The sequence below is a fragment of the Scatophagus argus genome, chromosome 19, assembly GCF_020382885.2.
Source record: "Scatophagus argus isolate fScaArg1 chromosome 19, fScaArg1.pri, whole genome shotgun sequence".
Classification (NCBI taxonomy): domain Eukaryota; kingdom Metazoa; phylum Chordata; class Actinopteri; family Scatophagidae; genus Scatophagus; species Scatophagus argus.
In genome coordinates, this window is record NC_058511.1 from 7,832,993 (window position 1) to 7,854,239 (window position 21,247).

The 21,247-nt window shown below is 39.2% G+C and overlaps 1 protein-coding gene and 1 long non-coding RNA gene across 3 annotated transcripts in view; one reads left to right on the forward strand and one right to left on the reverse strand.

Moving 5' to 3' along the window:
- LOC124050797 overlaps nt 1–17,965 on the reverse strand; it is a 31,510-nt gene extending 13,545 nt beyond the window's left edge. Inside the window, exon 1 of the long non-coding RNA XR_006841688.1 lies at nt 17,710–17,965. This is a non-coding gene — a long non-coding RNA (uncharacterized LOC124050797). The remainder of the gene's footprint in view (nt 1–17,709) is intronic.
- The window catches only part of otofa (otoferlin a), a 69,054-nt gene that overhangs the window by 12,079 nt on the left and 35,728 nt on the right, over nt 1–21,247 (forward strand). For both annotated transcript variants that reach the window (XM_046373639.1, XM_046373640.1), the window contains exons 3-5: nt 6,473–6,561; nt 14,317–14,416; nt 20,530–20,729. In XM_046373639.1, the coding sequence (XP_046229595.1) occupies nt 6,473–6,561; nt 14,317–14,416; nt 20,530–20,729 (389 nt within the window). The remainder of the gene's footprint in view (nt 1–6,472; nt 6,562–14,316; nt 14,417–20,529; nt 20,730–21,247) is intronic.

Consider the following 21,247-nt stretch of genomic DNA (forward strand, 5'->3'; position numbering starts at 1 on the left):
TGCAGTGGTGGAAGTATTCGGATCCTTCACTCTTTCTAAAAATGTCAATACTATATTATGAAAATACTCTATTAAAGTCCTGCTTTTAAGAGGCCACTTAAGTGAAATTACTGCACAATAAGCAAAATGTTCTCATTATGCTGCAACATTGCTGTAATGCACACACAAATAGTCAGAAACAAAATCTGAATGGCAGTTTTTCTTCTTTAGATTTCATATTTTGAGGTGCAGTTTTAAATAATTGAACTGAGGGCAATCAAAAGCGCTGAATGACTTTTTTTTATGTCTGTCGATATAAAAGTCACGAAAATGAGAGTTTCACAATGACAAGACGGTTACGTAATTAAAATTTAACTCATTTTGAATGAAAAGAAAGAAGATGTGATTAAAAGAAGCAGGTAAAAAGCAGCAAGGTAATGTTACTTTATGGCTACTTTTTGTGGGCATGTGAAACTCCAGATTTAAGGTCACAGAGATGGACTCTCCCTTGTACTGTACATGACAGCAAATGCAGAGCATAAAGAGAAATCGCTTTCTCGCAGCATTAATATGATATGACACCCAGAGCCTGCTGTAATGAAAGGTGGCTTATACTGGCTCTTTCAGCAGCCTACCTGCATCTCTTTTATCCTTTTAAAACCACATCTAAGCCTGCAGAATGCAAGGGCAGAGGATCACATCATCACAACAAGCCTTTAAACTCAGCACAAAAGACAACACACCGCGTAAAAAAAAATGTTCAGTACAGTAAATATGACACACTGCTCCCAGCTCTTGTAGTTCATGTGAAAGATGGAACATATTCTTCATAATTGATCATAGTAGTGTTTTCATCCTCTGTGTCCATGGCAACAGTCATGAGATATCAAAATGATGGTGTGCAAGTGGGGAAACTAAGGACGGCCTCATCTTCTATCGCTCACCCCAACGCTCCAGCGAAAGTTCGCAGCAGTAATAACCACTCTTGAGTTGAGCGTTTAGCCCTTCTGATAGGCCAGAGGCCTCAGGGCTTCCGGTTAGTGAGATCATACCTGTCACTTTTAATGAGCGGCCTCACTTTGCCAATTAGCACATCGTACAGTGCAGAGGGTTATGGAGGGAGGGGTGGGGGTGGAATCTGGGAATAATACTGTGTTTTCTTTAGACTGAAAAAAAATAGTAAGGAGGATCTAAAATAAGACCAGTGTTGGATTGGTTTTTATATCAATGCAGTGATGTTTGCTTTTCAGATTACTATTGCAGATTTCTTTATCCACACAATCTTTCTACAGCAAGTCAGACTGAAGGCAAGAGTCGGCGCATTGCAGCATTTTTACATCAGTCAGTGTTTGAGGCACAGTCAGTGACTTCTTGACAGCTTCAAGTCTAATCTGTGCAGAGCTACAAACTGCAAACAAGAACGCCAACACAGTGTTGTTTCATACTTAATATTCTTCTATGTTTGAGTGTTTATTTATTGATTTTTTGTGAGCTAGCATGCAAACAAAAGCAGTCCACACAATTTAATCAAATCCTTTACAGTCATTAACCTCAGTCATTGTCCTCATATGCACCCAGCAGCAGCTTTCCTTCACTGCTGCTTGTATTCTTTTGACATGCAGTTATAAAGTCAATCCCACCTTCTCTCAAACCAGCTGGACTTTGGAAAGCATCACAGATTGAACCCCTGGAGTAAAGTGAAGGAGGTCTCGCCCTGATCCACATAAAAAATAAATGGGAAGCAAATTTTGGTCTGTTGTTTTGAATCATTAGAAGTACAACAAAGGTAGTAGGGCAACAAGGTACATAGACTGTAAAATCATCCATGATTGCCTTTATTTCAGGGGTTAAAATTGGAAATTTAATGGTCAAAGTAAGTTTAATAGGCACAGTACTTACCCTCTTAAATTAGTTGTATCGAGACTTTTGTGGCTGCAGAGGAGCTTGGTCAAGTCTCATAAAGTTTAGTGATATCGGTGGGGTTTGGGAGCCTTTTTTACAGACTCAAGGTGTGCAGTTTGAGAGCATGGGCATTTCCTAGGCTGGAAGACACTACATAAGTGCATTATGGGAAGTGTAGGAGTTATGGTTTATGGAGCTTGGCCCCTATTTTGGCTCTTGAAAAATACGATGATCTTAAGAGTGTTCTCTGTAGTCTCTTGTTTATCAATGGAAAGAGTGTATTTTTATATCTTAAAAACATTTAGTTTCTGTAGGATCTTCAGAGACTTTGTGCTTTATTGCTCCACTGCAGAAACTATTGACTCCGTCACATACGCATCATTTTGATTTAACATGCTTCATCAGCTTTGTCCACTATCATCTGCAGCCCCTAGGGTCATGACACACTAACAAATGAGCTACCATCCCGGGGACCTTCAGCAGTTCAGGTTCTTAGCTTTCTCATCTCTGTCTCTCTTCCAAATAAAAAAAGAAAAGAAAAGAAAAAAGTTAGCATTTGTCAACAGCAGCCTTATAGTCTGGAGAGAAACGTATTTGTCTGTCCCACAACGGTTGCCTTTTGGCAATATAGTCATCCCATGAAGGTTTTATTGTAGTAACCATGGCAACATTGGCTCATATATAATGACTGTAGTCAAGTCTTTCATTCTGATGTCTGCAGCCATCGAGAAGGCCGATAAAGCATGACATAGACATTTGGTTAAATGATGTAATGAGGTTGTTTACTCATGTCTGTTGTACCTTTTAAATAGTGTAACAGAAATATGAGGTGAGCGTGTGCCTAACATGGAAGCACAAAAATAATCATCTCTTAAAAGTAATTATCTCTTTTTTGTGGATAACAGAAAAGTAAGAAAAAAGTAAGAAGATTAAATGGCCTTTTTTGTCAGAAAATAAGAAATACTAGTTTATTGGAGATCTGCTCTGCTTGACAAATGTGAATATTTTGCAGCTCAGTGTTGCATGACATTATCTGAAATTGCATTCATCTGAGGAAAAATAGCACCTTTTTTAAAACGTGGCAGTCAATGTTGCAGGTGTAATTTCTGATTTGTCGAAGTCAAAATGCTGTTTGATTGTTTAAAACTACAGCTGAAGCACACTAAACTGTTCCGCTTTCCAACCTTAGTGGATTTGCTCTTATTTTATTTGTCAGCACTATGTAAGTATTTGAACCACTGTAAGCACTTTTGTCTGTGAAGGCTTTTTAGGCAACATACACAGCTCACTCCTTCATATTGTGGATTTCTGTATGTGTGTTATTCAACAGATAAGTTTTGGACGGCATAGCAGTGAATGAAGTTAACGTGGCTGTAAGCTGAAGCTTAGCGTTTTTATATCTGTGTCTGCATGTGAGGAAGAGAGAAAATGGAAACGTGTACCTCCAGCATGAGTTTGTATTGTCTGTGCAAGCACAGATTAAACTAATGGTTTTCTCACTCGCTCTCACTCACTAATTTCACACTGGAGAAATTAAGTTGGCTTACAGTGTTGTATAAAGAAAACATGTCTGCAGTGTTGTCCATTTCACTGGAGCTACAGTGTGTGTCTTGCTCTGGTATGTGAACATTAGGTGTCATTTCCCCCATTAGCAGTATGTGCTGTCATCCATGCAACATTAACACCATGCTGGGGCCTCTGCCTCTTCCCTCCATCTCGGCTGTTCAAACACACTGGAGGAGATTTTGTTGTAAATGAGATGCGGCGCGGCTCTATTAGCCGCAATGTCAGCCAACAATCATCACTCTGAGGGTGCTTGCAGGCTGAATGTTGACACTGAAACACGGTTTACCAACAGCCGGTGAAAACGAGTTATAAAAGAATAACAACCAAATAGAGTCATTTCACAGATGTTGTTGTGATATCATCAATATCACATGTCTACCTGTGCAACACAAGCCAATTCACATTCTGAGAGTACTCACATGGAAACATCGTAACCCAGATTGCAGCTTCCCCTACTTAAATCACAAGGCATTTATTTGATGACCCTAGTCATCATTATTTATCATCATTATTTTTAATCAAGCCAGGATCTCATTACTGAAATAGCTGACATTTCAAAATATCAGTCCCAAAATCTTTAGTTAGATACATATTTATTTTTTACTGTTTGGTTAATTTTACCTACTTGTTTTTCAATACTTTTTCCTTCTTTTCATGTGCCAAATTTAACAGATTTCCCCTAAAACATTTTATTTATATATTTTATATATGCATCATGTCAAATTCTGTAGGTAACTTCCTGCGCCTGTCCTTTGTTTCCATCCATGTATTTTATTGTTGTTGTATCTGTTTTGTTTTTGTGCCAATTTTAAAAGAGAATGAAGGAGACAGAACTGGACGTGTCCTGCTAAAATCTGGGAAGAGAAACCACAGACTGCAGGGCCTCAGGGCAGAGAGCACAGATTGACTGTTTAATTCAGTGCACACACACGCGCACACATACATTCTTAAAGGCAGGTCTACCAGAAGCAGGTGGGAACCCCAGGATTCGGTAATAGGACAGTCCTGATGGATGGCTTGCCTGACAGACCACAGAGCTTTCCTGAGTGAGAGGCCAACATCAGCAGGGGGTGAATGTGTTTTAAATCACCTGTGTAACACCCTTCCCCTCACACAGCCTCTTTTTCAGGTGTTGTTTTTTTTTTCCTTTTGTTCGTTAACTTCATTTTGCAGCCTCGTCATAGTTAAACACAGGAGAGCTGAGTAAAACATCAGAATGTTAATATGCATATTGAAAATAGCAATTGCTTTGATGCTTTTAGCACACACATCATAACATACTTTTCTCATAGATGTTTTCTACACCTAAATATCAGGGGGAGTCCCTTAAAATCCCCATCCTCCATTAAACTGATTCATGGTGAACTAATAATTCTGCCTGTAAAGCCAAACAAACCTGAAGGGAGTTGATTTCCCTGTTAAGTTCAGCTCTAATTCAAGGTTTAAGAAGATAAAGAGGGTTGCTCATGATGCTGGTTTTCATTTTTAAAGAATATTTCTCTACATACTGAAATTTATCAAGGAAATTGTGTGAATTATGGGCTATATCTTCTTATATCTCGCCACTATCATCATCAAATGAGGGAATTTTCTCACTTACTGTCCTTATGGAGACTCCTCATGTGGGGTTTTTCTTCCTTCTTTCTGTCAAACATCTGTAGGTGTCAAATATTTCATGTTTATTTTTGTTATTACATTATGTTGAGTGTGCTTAGCTTTTTGAGCAATTTTAGATATTTTCAGCTTGTTATATTCGTTCAGTTCAGTTATTTAATTGCATACCTACGTGTACTGTCTTTTTTCAAATGTGCTGCACCATAAATCTGCAGATTATATTGATTTTTCTTTATTTGTTCATTTGACAGGGAAACACTCAACAAGCTAATTAGCTGTGTCAGAGTTAGCTATGTGCTAATGTGCACCTGTAGTCCCTGGGTAGGACGAGACTGATAACATGTCTCACTGAGATATACATCACAGATCATCCAATAACACAGGATCTGTTTTAGCCTCAGATCTTCAAGTTGGTTCAAAAATATAGATTAAAAAGGAGGAGATTTTGGAACAATCAGTGTGATGGTCTTTTACTTTCAGTGTACTCATTTAAGTGATTACAACACATCTCCCTGTTTGATTCAGTGGTGCTGACAAACTAACTCAAATAAACAGACGAGGGGATTCACCTCATTTAGACAAATCCCTTCAAGAGAGATATCCTGTCAGTTTACTGTTGTGAAAAACAGTACCATACTGAGTGTCCGATCAGCCTGACAAAGCAAATTAGTAAAGACATCACTGTGCAGATTTGTGCTGAAAATGAACAAAGATATGATTTTTTTTTCCTTTTCCTGTCAAAGATACATGAAATGAGCCACCTGAAAAAATTTCAGAGCGAAAATTCCCAAGGGCGGTTATCCTTCAAAGCTGTTTTCTCACAACTGTGGCTTCTTCGTCAAGGATATCCAAGACATTTTCAAGAATACATTATCATAAACTTTTGCTAGGATGCCGCTTTTTCTTGTACTTTATAGAAAAAAAACCCAAAAACTTATCAATAGTCTTAGTCAATGAACCTAGAGATGTTTATGGTGATTAATACAACATTGTGCTTTATTCCCTACAGAGCAGCTTGTTTGTAGCTTGTGGGTATTTTTTTAAAAAACTCAAGGACTGTTCAATGAATCACACAATCACACAAGGCACTGCAAAAAACACAAGGGAACAAACAGGCTTAAGTACATTAGGGAGGTAAGACTAATACGGGACAGTTGAAACTAAACAACGATCAAATGACACGAGAATGAAACCTTCAAAATAAAACAGGAAACACTGACTGAAGCCAAAAACCGTGACAAAACTAATTGCTTTAATGAGAATGAAGGACAAGTAGAAAACAAGCAGTTTGAAGGTGTAACAGGGGATTCTGGGCCGAAATCATTGTTAGATTATGAAATAATAAACATAATCTTAAACTGCAGTCCTACTGTCTAACCCATCATATTTTGTCTTTTCTTTCCTCTCTCAGACATTTCGATGGCCCATTGCCAGCAGACTGGATGGAAACGAAATGCTGGAGATCCAAGTGTACAATTACAGCAAAGTCTTTTCCAACAGGTAAGGTGCACTGCTGCTCTCAGCTTGTCCTGGAACCACGTTTACCACACCTAATAGCATTTCACAGCAAATTGTTTGTGGTTTCAGAGCCCTTCCTTGCCTTCCTGTCACTGCCTGTGGCCAATTCAGACACCAAGCATGTTTCTCAGATGAGGGAGAATAGGATTGTATTCCCTGAGAGCTTGTTCTAAATTGACTCAATTGTGTGTGTAACAGACTCCGAACCACAGAGATGGAGGTAATGAAACAGCATCGGATCTTCAGTAATGGGCAAATTTGTCACTTTACACTTCAGACAATAAGATCATGAAAAACACTCAGCATGCTCCAGTGGACGACGCAGCTGGGATTATATGGTGACCTTATGCTCTAATTATCTGCAGTGTGTGAGCGTGTTTATTGATGAAAATATTTACAGTTCAAAATTTGCTGTCATGGTTTGTATCTATCTGGGTTTTTTTTTTTAACTGACAAGCTGATTTGAATGTATTTCAATTATGACATAATTACACTTCTCACATTAATGACCAAAGTGCTCTTGAGCCATGCACTGATAGTAAAAGCTGCTTCAAAGGCCCTGCGCAGCACTCTAATTACTTCCAAGAAATCATTTGTGCACAGGCAATGGTGCCAGCTGGCTAATTAAGTAATTTCCCTTATTCATCTTCCTCTTCTACTACTTTTTTATTTTTATTCATCTTAGTGTCTCTTGAGGTGTTTTTTGATGTGTCTGCATCTAAAAAAAAAAAAAAGCAGGCTGGTTATGCCAGGAAGTCTGTCCATCTCCTGCCCCCGTAACAAATCCAATAACATCCTTACAGCTGCTGCGTTTAACCGGATGTCTGGTTGAAGTTTCCAGACTGAGAACACATTTATGTTGCCCCCTAAAAGGTAGTTTACTTGTCTCAGTGTGTATGGGTGGTAATGTGTGTTTGTGTACTGTTACAAAGACGACTCAGAGCTAAAAGCCAGTGGCAGGTGTGAAGACAGATGTTGCATCAGTTCTACATCAAGGCAGCTCTTGAATGTCATTGTGCTGTTGTGTTAAAGAGGAAAACAAAAACAGAGTGAGAATCTCACCAGACATGACAACTGGCAGAGGGACTGGCAGTGGTATGGCAGTGTGTCTGTCAGTCTACCTCTTCTACCTCCTCGAAAGACTGAAATCCCTCCACAGCTATTGGATCAACTACCGTACCATTACTAAAAAAATAAATAAATAAATAAAAAATAAAATTAATTGGTCCATTGATTGATTTATCAACAAATACAAAAGTAGTAAAAAGTAATAACATTTCCATCAGCCCAGGCTGTACTTTGTTAGATGCTAATATGCTAGAAGGTTTCCATTGATATATTTTTTTAACTCTGCCACAGGAAGATGACATCCCCACACTTAATCTCACCGACAAAGCTCTGATTGGCCTGGTCGTTTGTTTCCAATTATAAACATCTGTCAGGAAAGCACAACGCCAGACATCTTTAAATGACAGAAAATTCCAGTCTGGAACCAGGCTACAAAGTGACTCATGAATTTCATCCTCTGTGTGGCAAACACAAACATCAAATACTGAAACCAGCTAAAGCTCATTCACCAGCTCCATTCAGGAATTTGAGAGAAGATAAACAAAAAAGAAAAGAAAAAAAGGAGATAATAAATGGTGCTACTATTTTTAGAACAGATGCATTTAAGAAACGTTTTCATGCACTTTTTACTTAGGAACACCACAGACTCAAAAACACAGGCACACAATACATAAACAAGTACTCTTGTATGTAAAGACACTCACCAACACATGTGAAGAAGCACATACATAAACACAATCTGACACACATTTAAGTAGGTAAATAATTCAAGCTGAGTCAGAGCTTGTGTTGTTTTCATATCTGCTCCATATGTCTACAGGCAGCATCATTACCAAGGTAACTGATCTGCTTCATCACTGCCAGCACCAACATACTGCTGGGCCAGTGTGTCACACCCTGAGACCACAAATGTGATCACATTACCACAACACAAAGAAAGCAATGATGCATGATGGTCTCTCCACTGTAGTGACATATAGACCATGTTTGATTATCTCTTTTCCCTGTGGCTGAGAGATATGCTTTTATATTCTGCACACTGAGAACACTGAGTGTGAGTTACTGAGCAATGGAGCGAAGAGGAGGTTATAAGATTGCATGACTCAGCCTGAGGTCAGTGACTACCAGGGGGTCCATGAAATAATATCAGAAGGTCCTTGGAATTAGAACAGGAATTATTAACAATAATTTTTTCAAATATTTTAAGGACTGTATCTTCTGAAGGGCACATTTTCAGCCCAAACACAACAGAAGTTGTCAGCAAGTCTGTTGTGAAACACTTTAGCTCTAGTTTTGGTCTCTGTGAGACTACATAAAAACATTGTAGGAGAAGCTGTAGGCCTTCAGCCCCTCAGAAGGGCCTTCATAGGGCCCAGCAGCACAGACGTGTTATCGAATCAAAGATCTACGTTGAGAATCAATTTTGAAATGAATCATAACCTAAAGAATCAAAACTGAGAAGAAGAACAAGGTAGTTTCCAGGCATTTTTAAAGAAGACACTCACTAACATCTGGGAAGTTCTCAGATGTTATTGCATGTCGCTTTTCATGAACCCTTGCTACATTTACAGTTGCTCCAGCCTCTGACTAAGGATTTCAGGCTACGTGTAGATGAAGAGAGAGAAGAGAAAAGCTCTGTAATATAACCAGAGGCCAGGCCATAAAATGACTTTAAAGTTAACAGTAAAATATATTTAAAGCTCCATTGTGTAGGATTTAGGGTGGTATATTGGCAGTAATATTCATAATTATGTTTTTTTTTTAAGTGTATGATCACCTTTTGCTACATTTGTTACCCAGAATGAGCACCTTACATCCACAGAGGAGGCGGATCCTCTTCCTCACACAAACCCGGGCTCTTCAGAGGGCCTCTTGTGTTTTGTGAAGCTAAGAGTGTTCAGTTGTTTGTAATTTGCAATCTTAGATGCTAAATGTCCCAAAATCCTACACACTGAACTTTAACTAAAGGGAGGAAATACAAGTCACCAATGAAGAACAGGCTAAAATAAGGGTTATGTGTCTCTAAATTCACCCTCCTAACCCTGAAAGCTTTTGGTTAACCCCAGTGGAGAACAGTCCAGGAATAATGAAATAAAAGAAGAGCCTCACTATGCTGTTACTTAGAGCTCATTTGATCACAATCTCCTTCTGTTATTACCAAATGAGTACCAGACTGACTGCAAAGGCAACTGCAGTAATCCTGTGCTTTATTTATGTAATGGCGTGCAGCTAATTCTAATCAGCGTGGCTCCAAAGAAACAACCTGTTGTCTCAAGACAAATGTCCCTGATAAACAGCTGTTATTTTCTTAACAAGGTGTTGGTGCAATCACAAAATGTTATGCACCTGTAGGCAAATGGGATATAATTGTAATCAATGAGACGGATGAAGATGAGGTGCTGGCGGTGCAGCTCTTTGTTGGTAACACTCCTACACACCCTGAGATTATTATCACATGAGATAAGAACAAATTAAAGTCCAACTGTTTGCAGTGTTATCTGTCATCTGTAGAGATTGGACACTAAAATAAATAAATAAATCTGGAATTCGTTCAGAGTGAACATATAAATTCAATATGTTAGATTTGAAGTTTTTATCTTTAAAATTGGCTGGTTTTAAGGCACCCAGTTTCCTCTGAGGTGAGATAACACTGTGAGTCTTCCATGGTTTTTCTCTTCTCCGGGTTTTCAGCACTAAATCCAATCATCCCGCTGCCAATTCTTTTATTCCCTTTGTGAGTTTGTTTATCATTTACAACAGGGCATGAAATGGTAGCCCAGCAGCCAGTGCTTTTCTAACTCCAAAAGTATATCATACTCTCATGTTGTATACACACAGGAACTCAACAGTTTACTGCTTAGTCTTAAAATGCAGGCTTGCACACATAAACCTGTTTCTGTGTTGAATGTTATCTTGGCTTTCCCATCCCTGAAGCATTGGAACAAAAACTGGATTTGTACCTTCTTAAGTTTGTGCTTCACTAGAAGCATAAACACCTAGACTGCTGGATGGTCACTGATATCGAAAAATGAACGTTAATAGCTTTTTTTTCTATTTTTTGTGGTTATTCTGTTATGCTTGTATGCGAGAGAAAGGAAAAATGCTGGAGTATTGATTGTGTCCATGTGAATCAATAGGAAGGGCTGTTCATCCTTGAATACCAGCGAATCGTCACATATTTAATATCAGTGTATGTCCACTGGTGCAGGGCAGCACTTGGCTTCTCGGCAGCTCATCAAAAGGCCAAACCACACACACACAGTTGTCAGCTGTAATGTTTCCATTTCACACTGTCCTCCAGCCGAGTTACCAGCAGCTGTGCTGGACTAGCACATCACAACCCTATTTGACTTGGAAAACATTTCACATTTCAAAGCTGCCCTCACCTCTTCTCATATTCACCTGAGCCGGAGGTTTCGTCATAGTCACGCCTGGATTTGTAAAAGAAACCCGAGGCTCACAAAGAAAAATAATAAAAATTGAAAGGGAAGGCAGCACTAAATTATAAAGCAGATGAAAGTAAATTGTTTGCAGAACTTCAATCAATAATGAATGCCACCTTTTGAAGTGCTAAAAAGTGAGCCAGAACATGATAGGCCCTGCTTACTTCAATTATTCAGCACTTGTACACACGTTACAATGGCTGAAAGGAAATGACAGACCGTTTGGCTTCTCTGAGTAGACTCGGACATATTGATCGCCACTGTCCAGGGAAGGAAAGAGTAAATTGTACTGTGGTTAGGCTTTGAATTTTCAGTGATATTGCTCAAAGCTGCAGAAATTTCTGTTCAACTTCAAAGAAACAGTTTACTGCACAGGAACACTGATAGATATCCTTACAGATCTTCTTGAGTCACATCAAGCCTGCAGAGTAACCCAGTGGGGAGCCTGGTAGATATGCACAAAGAAAGCATCTTCCAGCACCTGAGGGGAAGCAACTACTTTTTATTATTATTTATAACTGGAATTCAAAATGATGCCAAGTTCTGGAAGTTCTAGAGTTACATCACCATTAAGTTTTTAAGCTCTGCTAAAGTGTAAGCTCACTTCCTTCTGTGGCTTCTATCCGATATGATCAATTCCAGAGGACAGAACAAGTGAGGATAGTTGGATGGAGAGAGAGAGAGAGAGAGAGAGAGAGAGAGAGAGAGAGAGAGAGAGAGAGAGAGAGAGAGAGAGAGAGAGAGAGCAGACAACGCATTTCCTGGTTAAAATGTGTGCAAGTGCTGGCAAGCTGCAGCTTGAAGGACAAATACTGACACGAGAAAAGCATTTACTGGAGAAAAAGCATTTGAATTTGCAGTGCTCAATAGACGAGGAGCATGCTGTACTAAGTGCTTGAGACAGCAGTGAATGACATAGAAATAAAAAAAAGAAGGAAAAACAGAATCAAGGAGAGACGTAACAAGTGATATTCATATGAGCATTTTCTAATTAATGTTTAGGTTTTATTGATGTTTTTTGTGGGCCAAGTAGCATTGAGAAAGCAGGAATTTATATGAAATCAAGTCACTGTCAGTTTCTATTGTCTCTTTGCTCACCGTTTGCTGCAGATTTCTTCCGTCGTTGTGTTTGTGTGTGCATGCGTCAAGTGGTAAACTATTGATCGTATGCCCTTGTTTCATCGTGTTAACTATCCCTGTGGGCTTATATACAGTATAACTAAGTGATTGTCTGTCTGTTCTTCCCAACGATTATCTTGTTGCTCTATTTTGACATGTATTATCCGCATTAGCTCTGAATTTAAACACACAGTTGTATGTTTTTGTTTTGTGTTTTGTGTGCACATTACCAGGTTGTGCATATGTAAATTAAGATACTGACCGTCATATTAAAATTGACAAATGGCTGCGGCTCAGTATGGACTGTGCTACATGTTTTTTTTGTGTGTGTGTGTGTGTGTGTAAGACTGATTGCTCTGCGAACACACCGTTTTGGGGGAAACTCTTTAAATTATTCAGCAGCTCTAATTGGTTAGTTGAATGGGGACTGTACTGGGTTTCTTCCCACTGTTATAAGGATTCTTGAGGAGCATAGAAATGAAACTTATGTCTGATGATCAGAAGGAGTTCTGTTCTGTTGTGTTTCCAACCGTGACAACAAAGGACCCCTAAACTTAACAAAGCTTCTTTTAGCCCAAACCAAGAGGTTTTACAAAACCTAACCAGTCCTGAACTGTAGCGTTATCACATGAAAACGTGCATTTTACAAAAGTGGTTTGTAATGATTTTGGAGGGAACAGTCAAATTGCAATCCTACCACTTGGAGGAAGTCAGAAAATGCTTGTGTGTGTTGTTAGAGGGCATGAAAAATATTCTGCTGTTTAATGGGGTATTTGTTGTATTATATGGTGTCAGATTCCCATGTTTACAACTTCCGTAGCTCCTGCAGTTCGCTGGTTAAATGTTCATGTTTCACTTCTGGTTTCAACCAAACTATTACACGTTGTAGTTGAAGTGCTACAAGCGAAGGCAACCGGACATATAGGCTGTTGAAAACGTTTCACATCTCATCCGAAATTCATCATTTTTAAGAGTGCCCAGTGGTGGAATCTGCTTGAAAGTTTCAACAAACAAAAATCAATACATTATCTAAAGTATTAATCCTGACAGTTGTTATCGTTTTAATTAAATTTATCCAATGACAATGTGTTTTTGAAAAGTTTAAAATGCACTACCAAATTGTCATCATCTTTGTAAGTCAGCTTTTTAATTATTTGGCATCAGCCCTGTATTTACATAGAATTACATAGAATTTTCTAAAAATGGCAGACAATGTAACACATGGAAATGAAAGAAGCTTCAACAGAACTTGAATACACAGAACAGATATTGCTATGTACTTTATGACTCAGCAAAAACAAAACGGCTTATATATGGCACGTGTCTCCTAAGTAGTAAGATTTATAGTTTCTCAAATCAAAATACTGTAAATAGCAAAAGAATGGATGTGGGTGGTTTAGTAAAAGAGGAGATGCTCTTGTGAAAGGAGGAATAATTGACTGTCTGTCTGTGTGTGTGTACACACTTGAGCTTCTATCTACATCCTTTTAAATCGCTTTGAGGAGTGACATACTGTAGTGAGCTGCCGACAAAGGCAATATGGCACTTGCTCAATGTCCGTCACACCACATATCCATCACCACAGCTACACAGCAGTCTGTTCATGACTCCATTGCTGACACGCACACAGTCACAGTCACTTTTCAGGACATTACAGAGACTTGCATTAATTTCCTGGAGGCTCAACCACCACATAATCCTAACAATAAACATTGCTTGCCTAACCCTAACCTCAACCTAACCGTAGAGCACATCTTCACCCAAATAAGTAAGGTGAGTCCACACAATGTAAACAGATGTTTGTCCCCACAACTACAGGAATACACGTCTCCACATGCAGTGAGACAGACGCGGTGGTGGAGGACAGATATTTTTGGTGAACAGGAAGTACTTATCAGCGTAACTGGAAAAAAAAAAATAGTGATCTGACAATAAGCTGAAGACCATAGGTTTACACATAAGTAAACAGGTGGGTGGTGGTGGAGAAACAAAGCAGCATATACAAAGCAACAAAACAGATACTGATGGTCATGCTAATACCATGCAAGATCTCCCTGATTTCTGCTTACAAGTGGTTCTCTGTTGATGTTTTGATGTTTTCCTGCAGGCTGGTGGGGACTTTCTGTATGGTACTTCAGAAGGTGGCTGAGGAAGGACACCTAGAGCTGACAGACACACTCATCGACGATAACAACACGTCAATAAAGGTAATGCTAAAGACTGCTGCTAAAGTTTTTGGAGCCTTTTCCTGTCTCTGGTTGGGGAAATTTAATGAGCAACACAACTACTAGTTTCAGACGGGCAGGAAAAATTTGGGTGTGGTGGAGTGATTAATGCGAAAAATGCTCCCCCTCCTCCATTAGCCGGCTGATGTGCCCTTGAGCAAGGCATTTAACCCCCCAACATGCTCCCCAGGCGCTTGATGCAGTCCACCGCTCCTGTGTGTGTTTCACTGCATGTAATTTGCCGGGTGTTGCATGTGTGTGTTCAACTAAGGATGGGTCAAATGCAGAAGACGAATTCAGTGTGTGTATGTAAAAATATATATACTGTCAATAAAGCTGTTTCTTCTTCTTCTTCTATGCACATTGAGCTTGGAGTTTAAATATTCAACTCAGCTTGTTTACAGGAAGAGCTCAGAAAAGCTGATTTAAAAAAAAAGAAAACATTTCCTGCAGACTTTGAAAATTAAAGTGGATGACCTGAGACAAAAATGAAAAAACAGTTAACAAGCTTAAATCAAATAGTTTATCGTTGCGGAATGATACGATTTGGCCTCCAGCAGTAGAAATGAAATTAATTTTATTAGTCAGCAAAGTGCATTCACCAACAAACAGTGGAACCTTAAATTGAGACATCTATCTTCCATTGCATCTGCGGCAGTGGCAATAAGAGAAGTAACAGCCATCATCTGACCTATAAAGGCACCAGCCTTCAACAGGGACCAGATGGAAATAAACCAGTCTCTTAGCAACATCAGCACCTCAGATGCTTGCCTTTAACATAATCCACATATTCTATGTTGATTGGAAATGTTTGAAAAAGCTGAACTGCTCTGAACATGTTCACAGATACATGTTCACTTGAAGTGAACATGTATCTGTAAAATAGGGCAGTGCAATATGATGTGTGAGGGAGAAATTAACTGTTTGAGGTTTCAAGGCACCCCAGGGTGCAGAATCACGTTAGTGGAGCCAAGAGTGCTGATGTGATGTTTCTGGGATGATATCAAACAGCATGGGAGTGCTTTAGGGTGTACACATGCACACTGACATAAGTGCGAGGGGCTTCTTGCGAACACACAAAGCGCACATGCATGCACACCAAAGAAAAGCATTATTAGCTTTCCTTTTTTGCTGTTTCATCCACAAAGTTTCTGCAGATGGCTTTCCAGTGTGCACCTTTTTAAACTGTGCTTCTACTTCCATTTCTTCACTTTATAGAAGACAGAAAAACAAAACAAATAGAATATCACAGAGCGACTGGGCTCCCTGTTGTATCCCTCACCTGGGATACGTCACAGGGGCCTGTTGTTGTTGCACCATATGGTTTTGTTTGGATTTTTGATTAGATTTACTTGGGTTTTTGTTGTTTTGCCTTTTTTGGTGAACCAACTGGGTTGTTTATAAGGATGCTTGATATGATGACATTTATTTACCTCTGTGTGATAACTGCTGCCAGCACGTAGCATGGCTGACAGCAGTAGCACACAGAAGTAAATAAATGTCATATCAACTGGATCATATCATGCCTTATAAACAACCAAGTTGGTTCAGCAAAGCAGAAATTCAAGTAAGCCTAATCAAAAGTCCAAACAAAACCATATGGAGCAACACAGCAGCGGTAAAACAGTAGGATCACCTACAAAGGGAGAACAGAAATTAGCAGGGATCACCTGGACACTTAATGAAACTTTGATATAATTAACCTACTTGCCACCTCTGGGACATTAACACATGGGATCACTCCGAAATAGCCATGGAGGTTCTGACAGCATTTACTCAGCCAACTCATCAGATCAGTGCTAGAACTAAGGGAATAAACTGTTTAACAAAGGCAGTGTCAAAAGCATTACATGTTTTATTTCACACCTGCCACAAACGCAGGACAGGCCAAAATGAATGAACACAGGTAAACAGCTTGAGGAAAAGAAAGTAGCACTAAGCTGACCCGACAGGATGTAAACAAACCAATAGTTGAGCAAGATTTTTAACCACTTTGAGGGTAATACTGAATGTAAGCACACCTGCAATGTCAGGAACAATCCTTTATTGCACAGGAAATCCTATGTGCATGCACAACTATGGGAAATAATGTAAAGGGACTACATGGAGCACTGCAGAATAGACTTAACAGCTTCACCTAAACAGGAAGACTGTGCACCACTCATACACACACACACAAACACACAATTTCACAGGTATACAGTGAAATTATTAAAAGCTACATCACTTCTACAAGAGACATTTCTATATACTTAATATATGAGGAGAGCAGTGCTTTGAGCTAAATGCTAACAGGTTAGCAATGATAACATGAAAATGGAAGTATGAGATTTATCATGTTCACCATCTTATGTTAGCCCTTTAGTCTGCTGATATTTGCCAAGTACCACAAAATACAAATGTGAGGAGAGAATGTCACTAGATTGTAAGGTATTTGGTCATACACAAAGGTATTTGAGGTTTATTTTCATGAACCCCATACTCGACACAAGCAAACACAAGATCATTTTAGATACCAAGCTGTGAAATCTATATGTGTGGGCATTTTCAAACAAAGTAGGAAGGCAATTATGATGCAGGTAAGAAAGATGATATGGATACATCTGAATCAAACAATCCATCTGATAAGCAGCAGCAAGTTACAGCATATAAAAACCTCACTGCGACAGGCAACTGGTTACTTGAACATATTCAATTCACAGCAATCAATAGCTTGTATGATTACAAACACGTACAAGACATTTGCCCTGAAGAGAATATGAGTGTGACCCACAGAGCAGACGCTTAGTTTATTGCAAATGCAGTCATTAATTGGAATAGCAAAACAAGTTCACTCAAGTCCACAGAAGAAGACAAAAAAAATCCAATGCCTTCTGAGTGTCAGGAGCCATGAAAACTTGTGCTTAAAATTCTAAAGTCAACATCCAATAAACATTTGTAATTGGCCTAAATGAAACAATGGCAGCAACCAAAGAGAAAACATGTCCAACTCAACCCAGGCCTCAACTCAAGGCCTCCAAGACGCAAACATTAGCATTCATATTTCAACACCACATAGCAGTGGTAAAGCATCACAGTATACAAGCAAATCACCAAATGAAAACTAAAAAGTTCAGTCACTTGAAGAAATAGCCAACCAATACTAATGCAAGTGTTGCAGCAGCAGCAGCATATCAGCCAGCAAACACCATGTTCATAGCTTTCTGACACAGCAACACAAACAGACTGAACTTAAGTGTAAGCATAATAAAGTAAAACAAAAAAGAAGTACTTACTGACAAAGTGATGTCTGACCTTTCTGTGAAACTTCTCTGAAGAGTCTCTGTGGCCCCAAACACATGGAAACTCCTTATTCCTCAGGCTTGGAGGGTGGGTTTGAGGCCTACACCTAATATGGCCACCATCAAGCCATCCAAAAAGCAACAGTATTGGTCTATACTGTAGTATTTAAAAAAAAACTGCAGACCAAACAAATATCAGAAGCAGTAAGTGTTAATGCACAGACGTTAACTTGCAATGGAGCTGTGTATAGCACCAGTGCAGCATACCTACAGTCGGCAGGAAATCAGTTTAAATAGCCCGCCTCAAAAAAAAGGGTGCGTTTGATATATGCACCAGCCAGTAGCCAGTAGGGTATGTCCTGTGTGAAGCAAACAATTAGCAACCAAGACTGACCTAGTTTGCAGGTTTCACCCCAATTGTGTTTAGCCTTGTGATGCTTTTGTAGCCATGAAATCAGAAACTGTCTACAACCATTTTAGAAACTTATAGTCTATCAAAGTTTAATGAAAACACACATTTTTTGTAGCCATGCTAGTGGTATGGCTCTATAGGGATGGGGCTTTGGTCCAGACTGAAAGTTCAACAACTATTTGATGGATTGCAATGAACTTTTGTACAGATATCAAGCGTGCCCAAATAATGAAGCTTAATGGTTGTGGTGAGCCCTTCATTTTTTCTCTAGCACCTGAGGTCCTGTGAAAAAGGTTTCAACAACTAGGCAACAACTAATGGATGGATTGCCAGGAAATTTTAACATGACAGATATGTGTACACTTCGGTGATCCCTTAACTTATTTATAAATCTATTGCCATCTTTTCTTGCTCTGCCCTGCCACCACACACACACCTCTACTGTCAGCCCCATGGTCCTCCATCATAATGGGGGCTGATTGATAATCTTTGATTTACTCAGCACAATGTAGTGAAACTTATTCTCTGCGTTTAACCCATCCATGAAGATCAATGAGCAGTCAACTCTGCTCTGAGCCACTGGAGGAAGAATTAATCCACTAGTCATGTTTTTTGATAGAGAGGGAAACTAGAGTGCCCAGGGGGGGAACATGCTCTACACAGAAAGGCATCAAATGCAGGACCTCAGGCCACAGTCAGAGTTCTCACATACTCAAGCATGGGGAGCAAATGTTTCTTTGTTTTAATGAATGAAAACCTGTCAAACTGAGCAGGAAGAAGTATTCTCATGTTGCAAATTTAATGAACCCCCAGTTTGAGTTATGGATCAATGAGTTTGAGAGTTTATCAGACACCAAAACCTTGGACAGAGGTTCATAACACTATAGGTCAGGATTCACTGATAATATTATGAATTGACAGCATTCAAAAAGAGCAGAAACCTTGAGGTTTTATTACCTTAGTGTCTTCTCTGCATTTATGTAAGAGAATTTCAGTGCTGTGCATCCCTGTGGGGAAAAAAATGGTGGAACAAAATCCAACATCACCTGAGAGCATCATTTTACTTAGAGCTGCACTTGTGTGGTTGCTATGGTGACAAATCCAACTACTCCCCTGCCTATGCAAACGCGAGGAAGAAGAGAGAGAAAGGGAACAGGAGCCCTGTGTATATTTTCTCCTCATCCGTCTTTGTCAGTAGAATAAATTGGCCACTCCGTAATAAAGATGAGATCATTGTCAGGAGGATAATATTTGTCCAAAAACAAGTTCCCAGAAGACAGCAAAGATAAACTACAGTGTCACCATTCTTTCTGGCCTGGATTAAACAAACATTTACTGTCAATCTGAATTCTCCCAGCCAATACCAGGGAGAAGAGATGATTTATAGTCTTGCTAAAGTTTGTTGCTGATACTGAGAGTTTTTTCCATACACAATTAAATGAGTTGTTACAGATGAGTCAACCCTAATCCTTTAGGTGTTGGCTAGTTTATAATTTGACTGGACTCTTTCACTACAAGTTTGGTATGTAAATGTAAATGAGTGCCCAACTGTATTCTTAAAGCCATGATATTAAAGAAATGAAACTTCTGAGGTGTTTCTCTTTTCTTTCTTCTCTGCTCTACATAAAACAGATAATATTTAGATAATTTTGACCAGTTGATGGTGCTAGATGCAAAGTTAATTCAGGGATCACCATACTTCGGAAACATAAATGTGCGTGCAAAATTTGATGACAATCCAGCCAATTTCCATTGAGAAATTTCACTCAAAACCCTCATGATGGCTGTAGAGGAAAGGTTCAGTTTCAATTTGGTTTTCACCAAATTCGGTAGGCTTCATCTTCTGGGTACCATGAAATTCAGTACCAATTTTTATGGCTATCCATCCAATAGTTGTTAATATACTTCAGTCTGTACCAGAGATGTGAACAGTGTGACATTGTCATCCCTTTTTAGCCTTATTGCCAGCAGTGTTAAAAATTTAAGATAGGATGATAGCATAAAAAAACAGAACAAACCATCAAAAATATGGATAGACCAAATAGAAAAATTGAATGAAAACGAATTTTAAGAAATAGCAAAAAGACGATATTTTTACATGATTTGGCAAGCCTCCACAGGCTTTATTAAAGCAGTTTCAAATCATCTTGGCAGCTGAAGGAGTGTAAGTTATGGCTGCCAAGATAGCATTCTGTTATCCTGACACCCATACAAATTATGTTAGTGTCATTAGGGACATTAAATATACTGTCAGTTAAGGCATTGTAGAAGTTTCAAGATTAATGTGTTGGACACTGAAAGATGAAATAACGAGATCTTTCCTTCAAATGCTTTCTGACTTCTACTGAAGTGAAAGCTCAGTAACTGATGAGACTATAAGCTAATTTTCCCTCTGTTTTCAGACCAGCATTACCATAGAGATCAGATACCACTCGATGGATAGCTCAGCAGGAGTGTGGAGTGATGGGGAGTTCCTGGATGTTCCTGACGACCGTGATGGGATGTTTGCCTTTGAAACAGACAGCTTGCTGTCTGGACAAAGCCATGGTTCAGGAACGTCTCCTGGACGGTCGTTACAGGGATCCATACCGACCTTCAGGAAGTGAGTCAAACATCCAACTATCTTACCTCTGAATATAAATTTGCTGACCTTCTACAACTGAAAGCAAAATATGCTGCTTTAATTATATACTTAGGTTTTTAAGAGAATATCAACTTTAACAATATTACTGAAGCATACATGGGTTAGCAGATAACTTGAAGACACTGAGGCTGACAGCTGGATCCAGCATTCACACATTGCTGAAGTTTCATGCTGTCCAGCTGATGGAACATCTTTCGCTGTTGTGGAGGCGCACATGTAGAAGCCCTGTGCTGGCAATGCTGACAGAAGCCACAGTTAAGAGCTGATTTTTGCAAAATAATGTATGATATGTCATAGGAATCTATGAACAACAACTCAGAGCACAGATCTGGCCATACTCAATGTGTGTGCAAAGTTTGAATTAATCACTGTGGTTGCAAGGGGGCTTGGAGTTACGTAGAAACTGCCACTTGAACTAAAAGTTGTTTTATCTCACACAACAGATTTGAATTTGCTTTGCAGTGCTGTGTGAATGC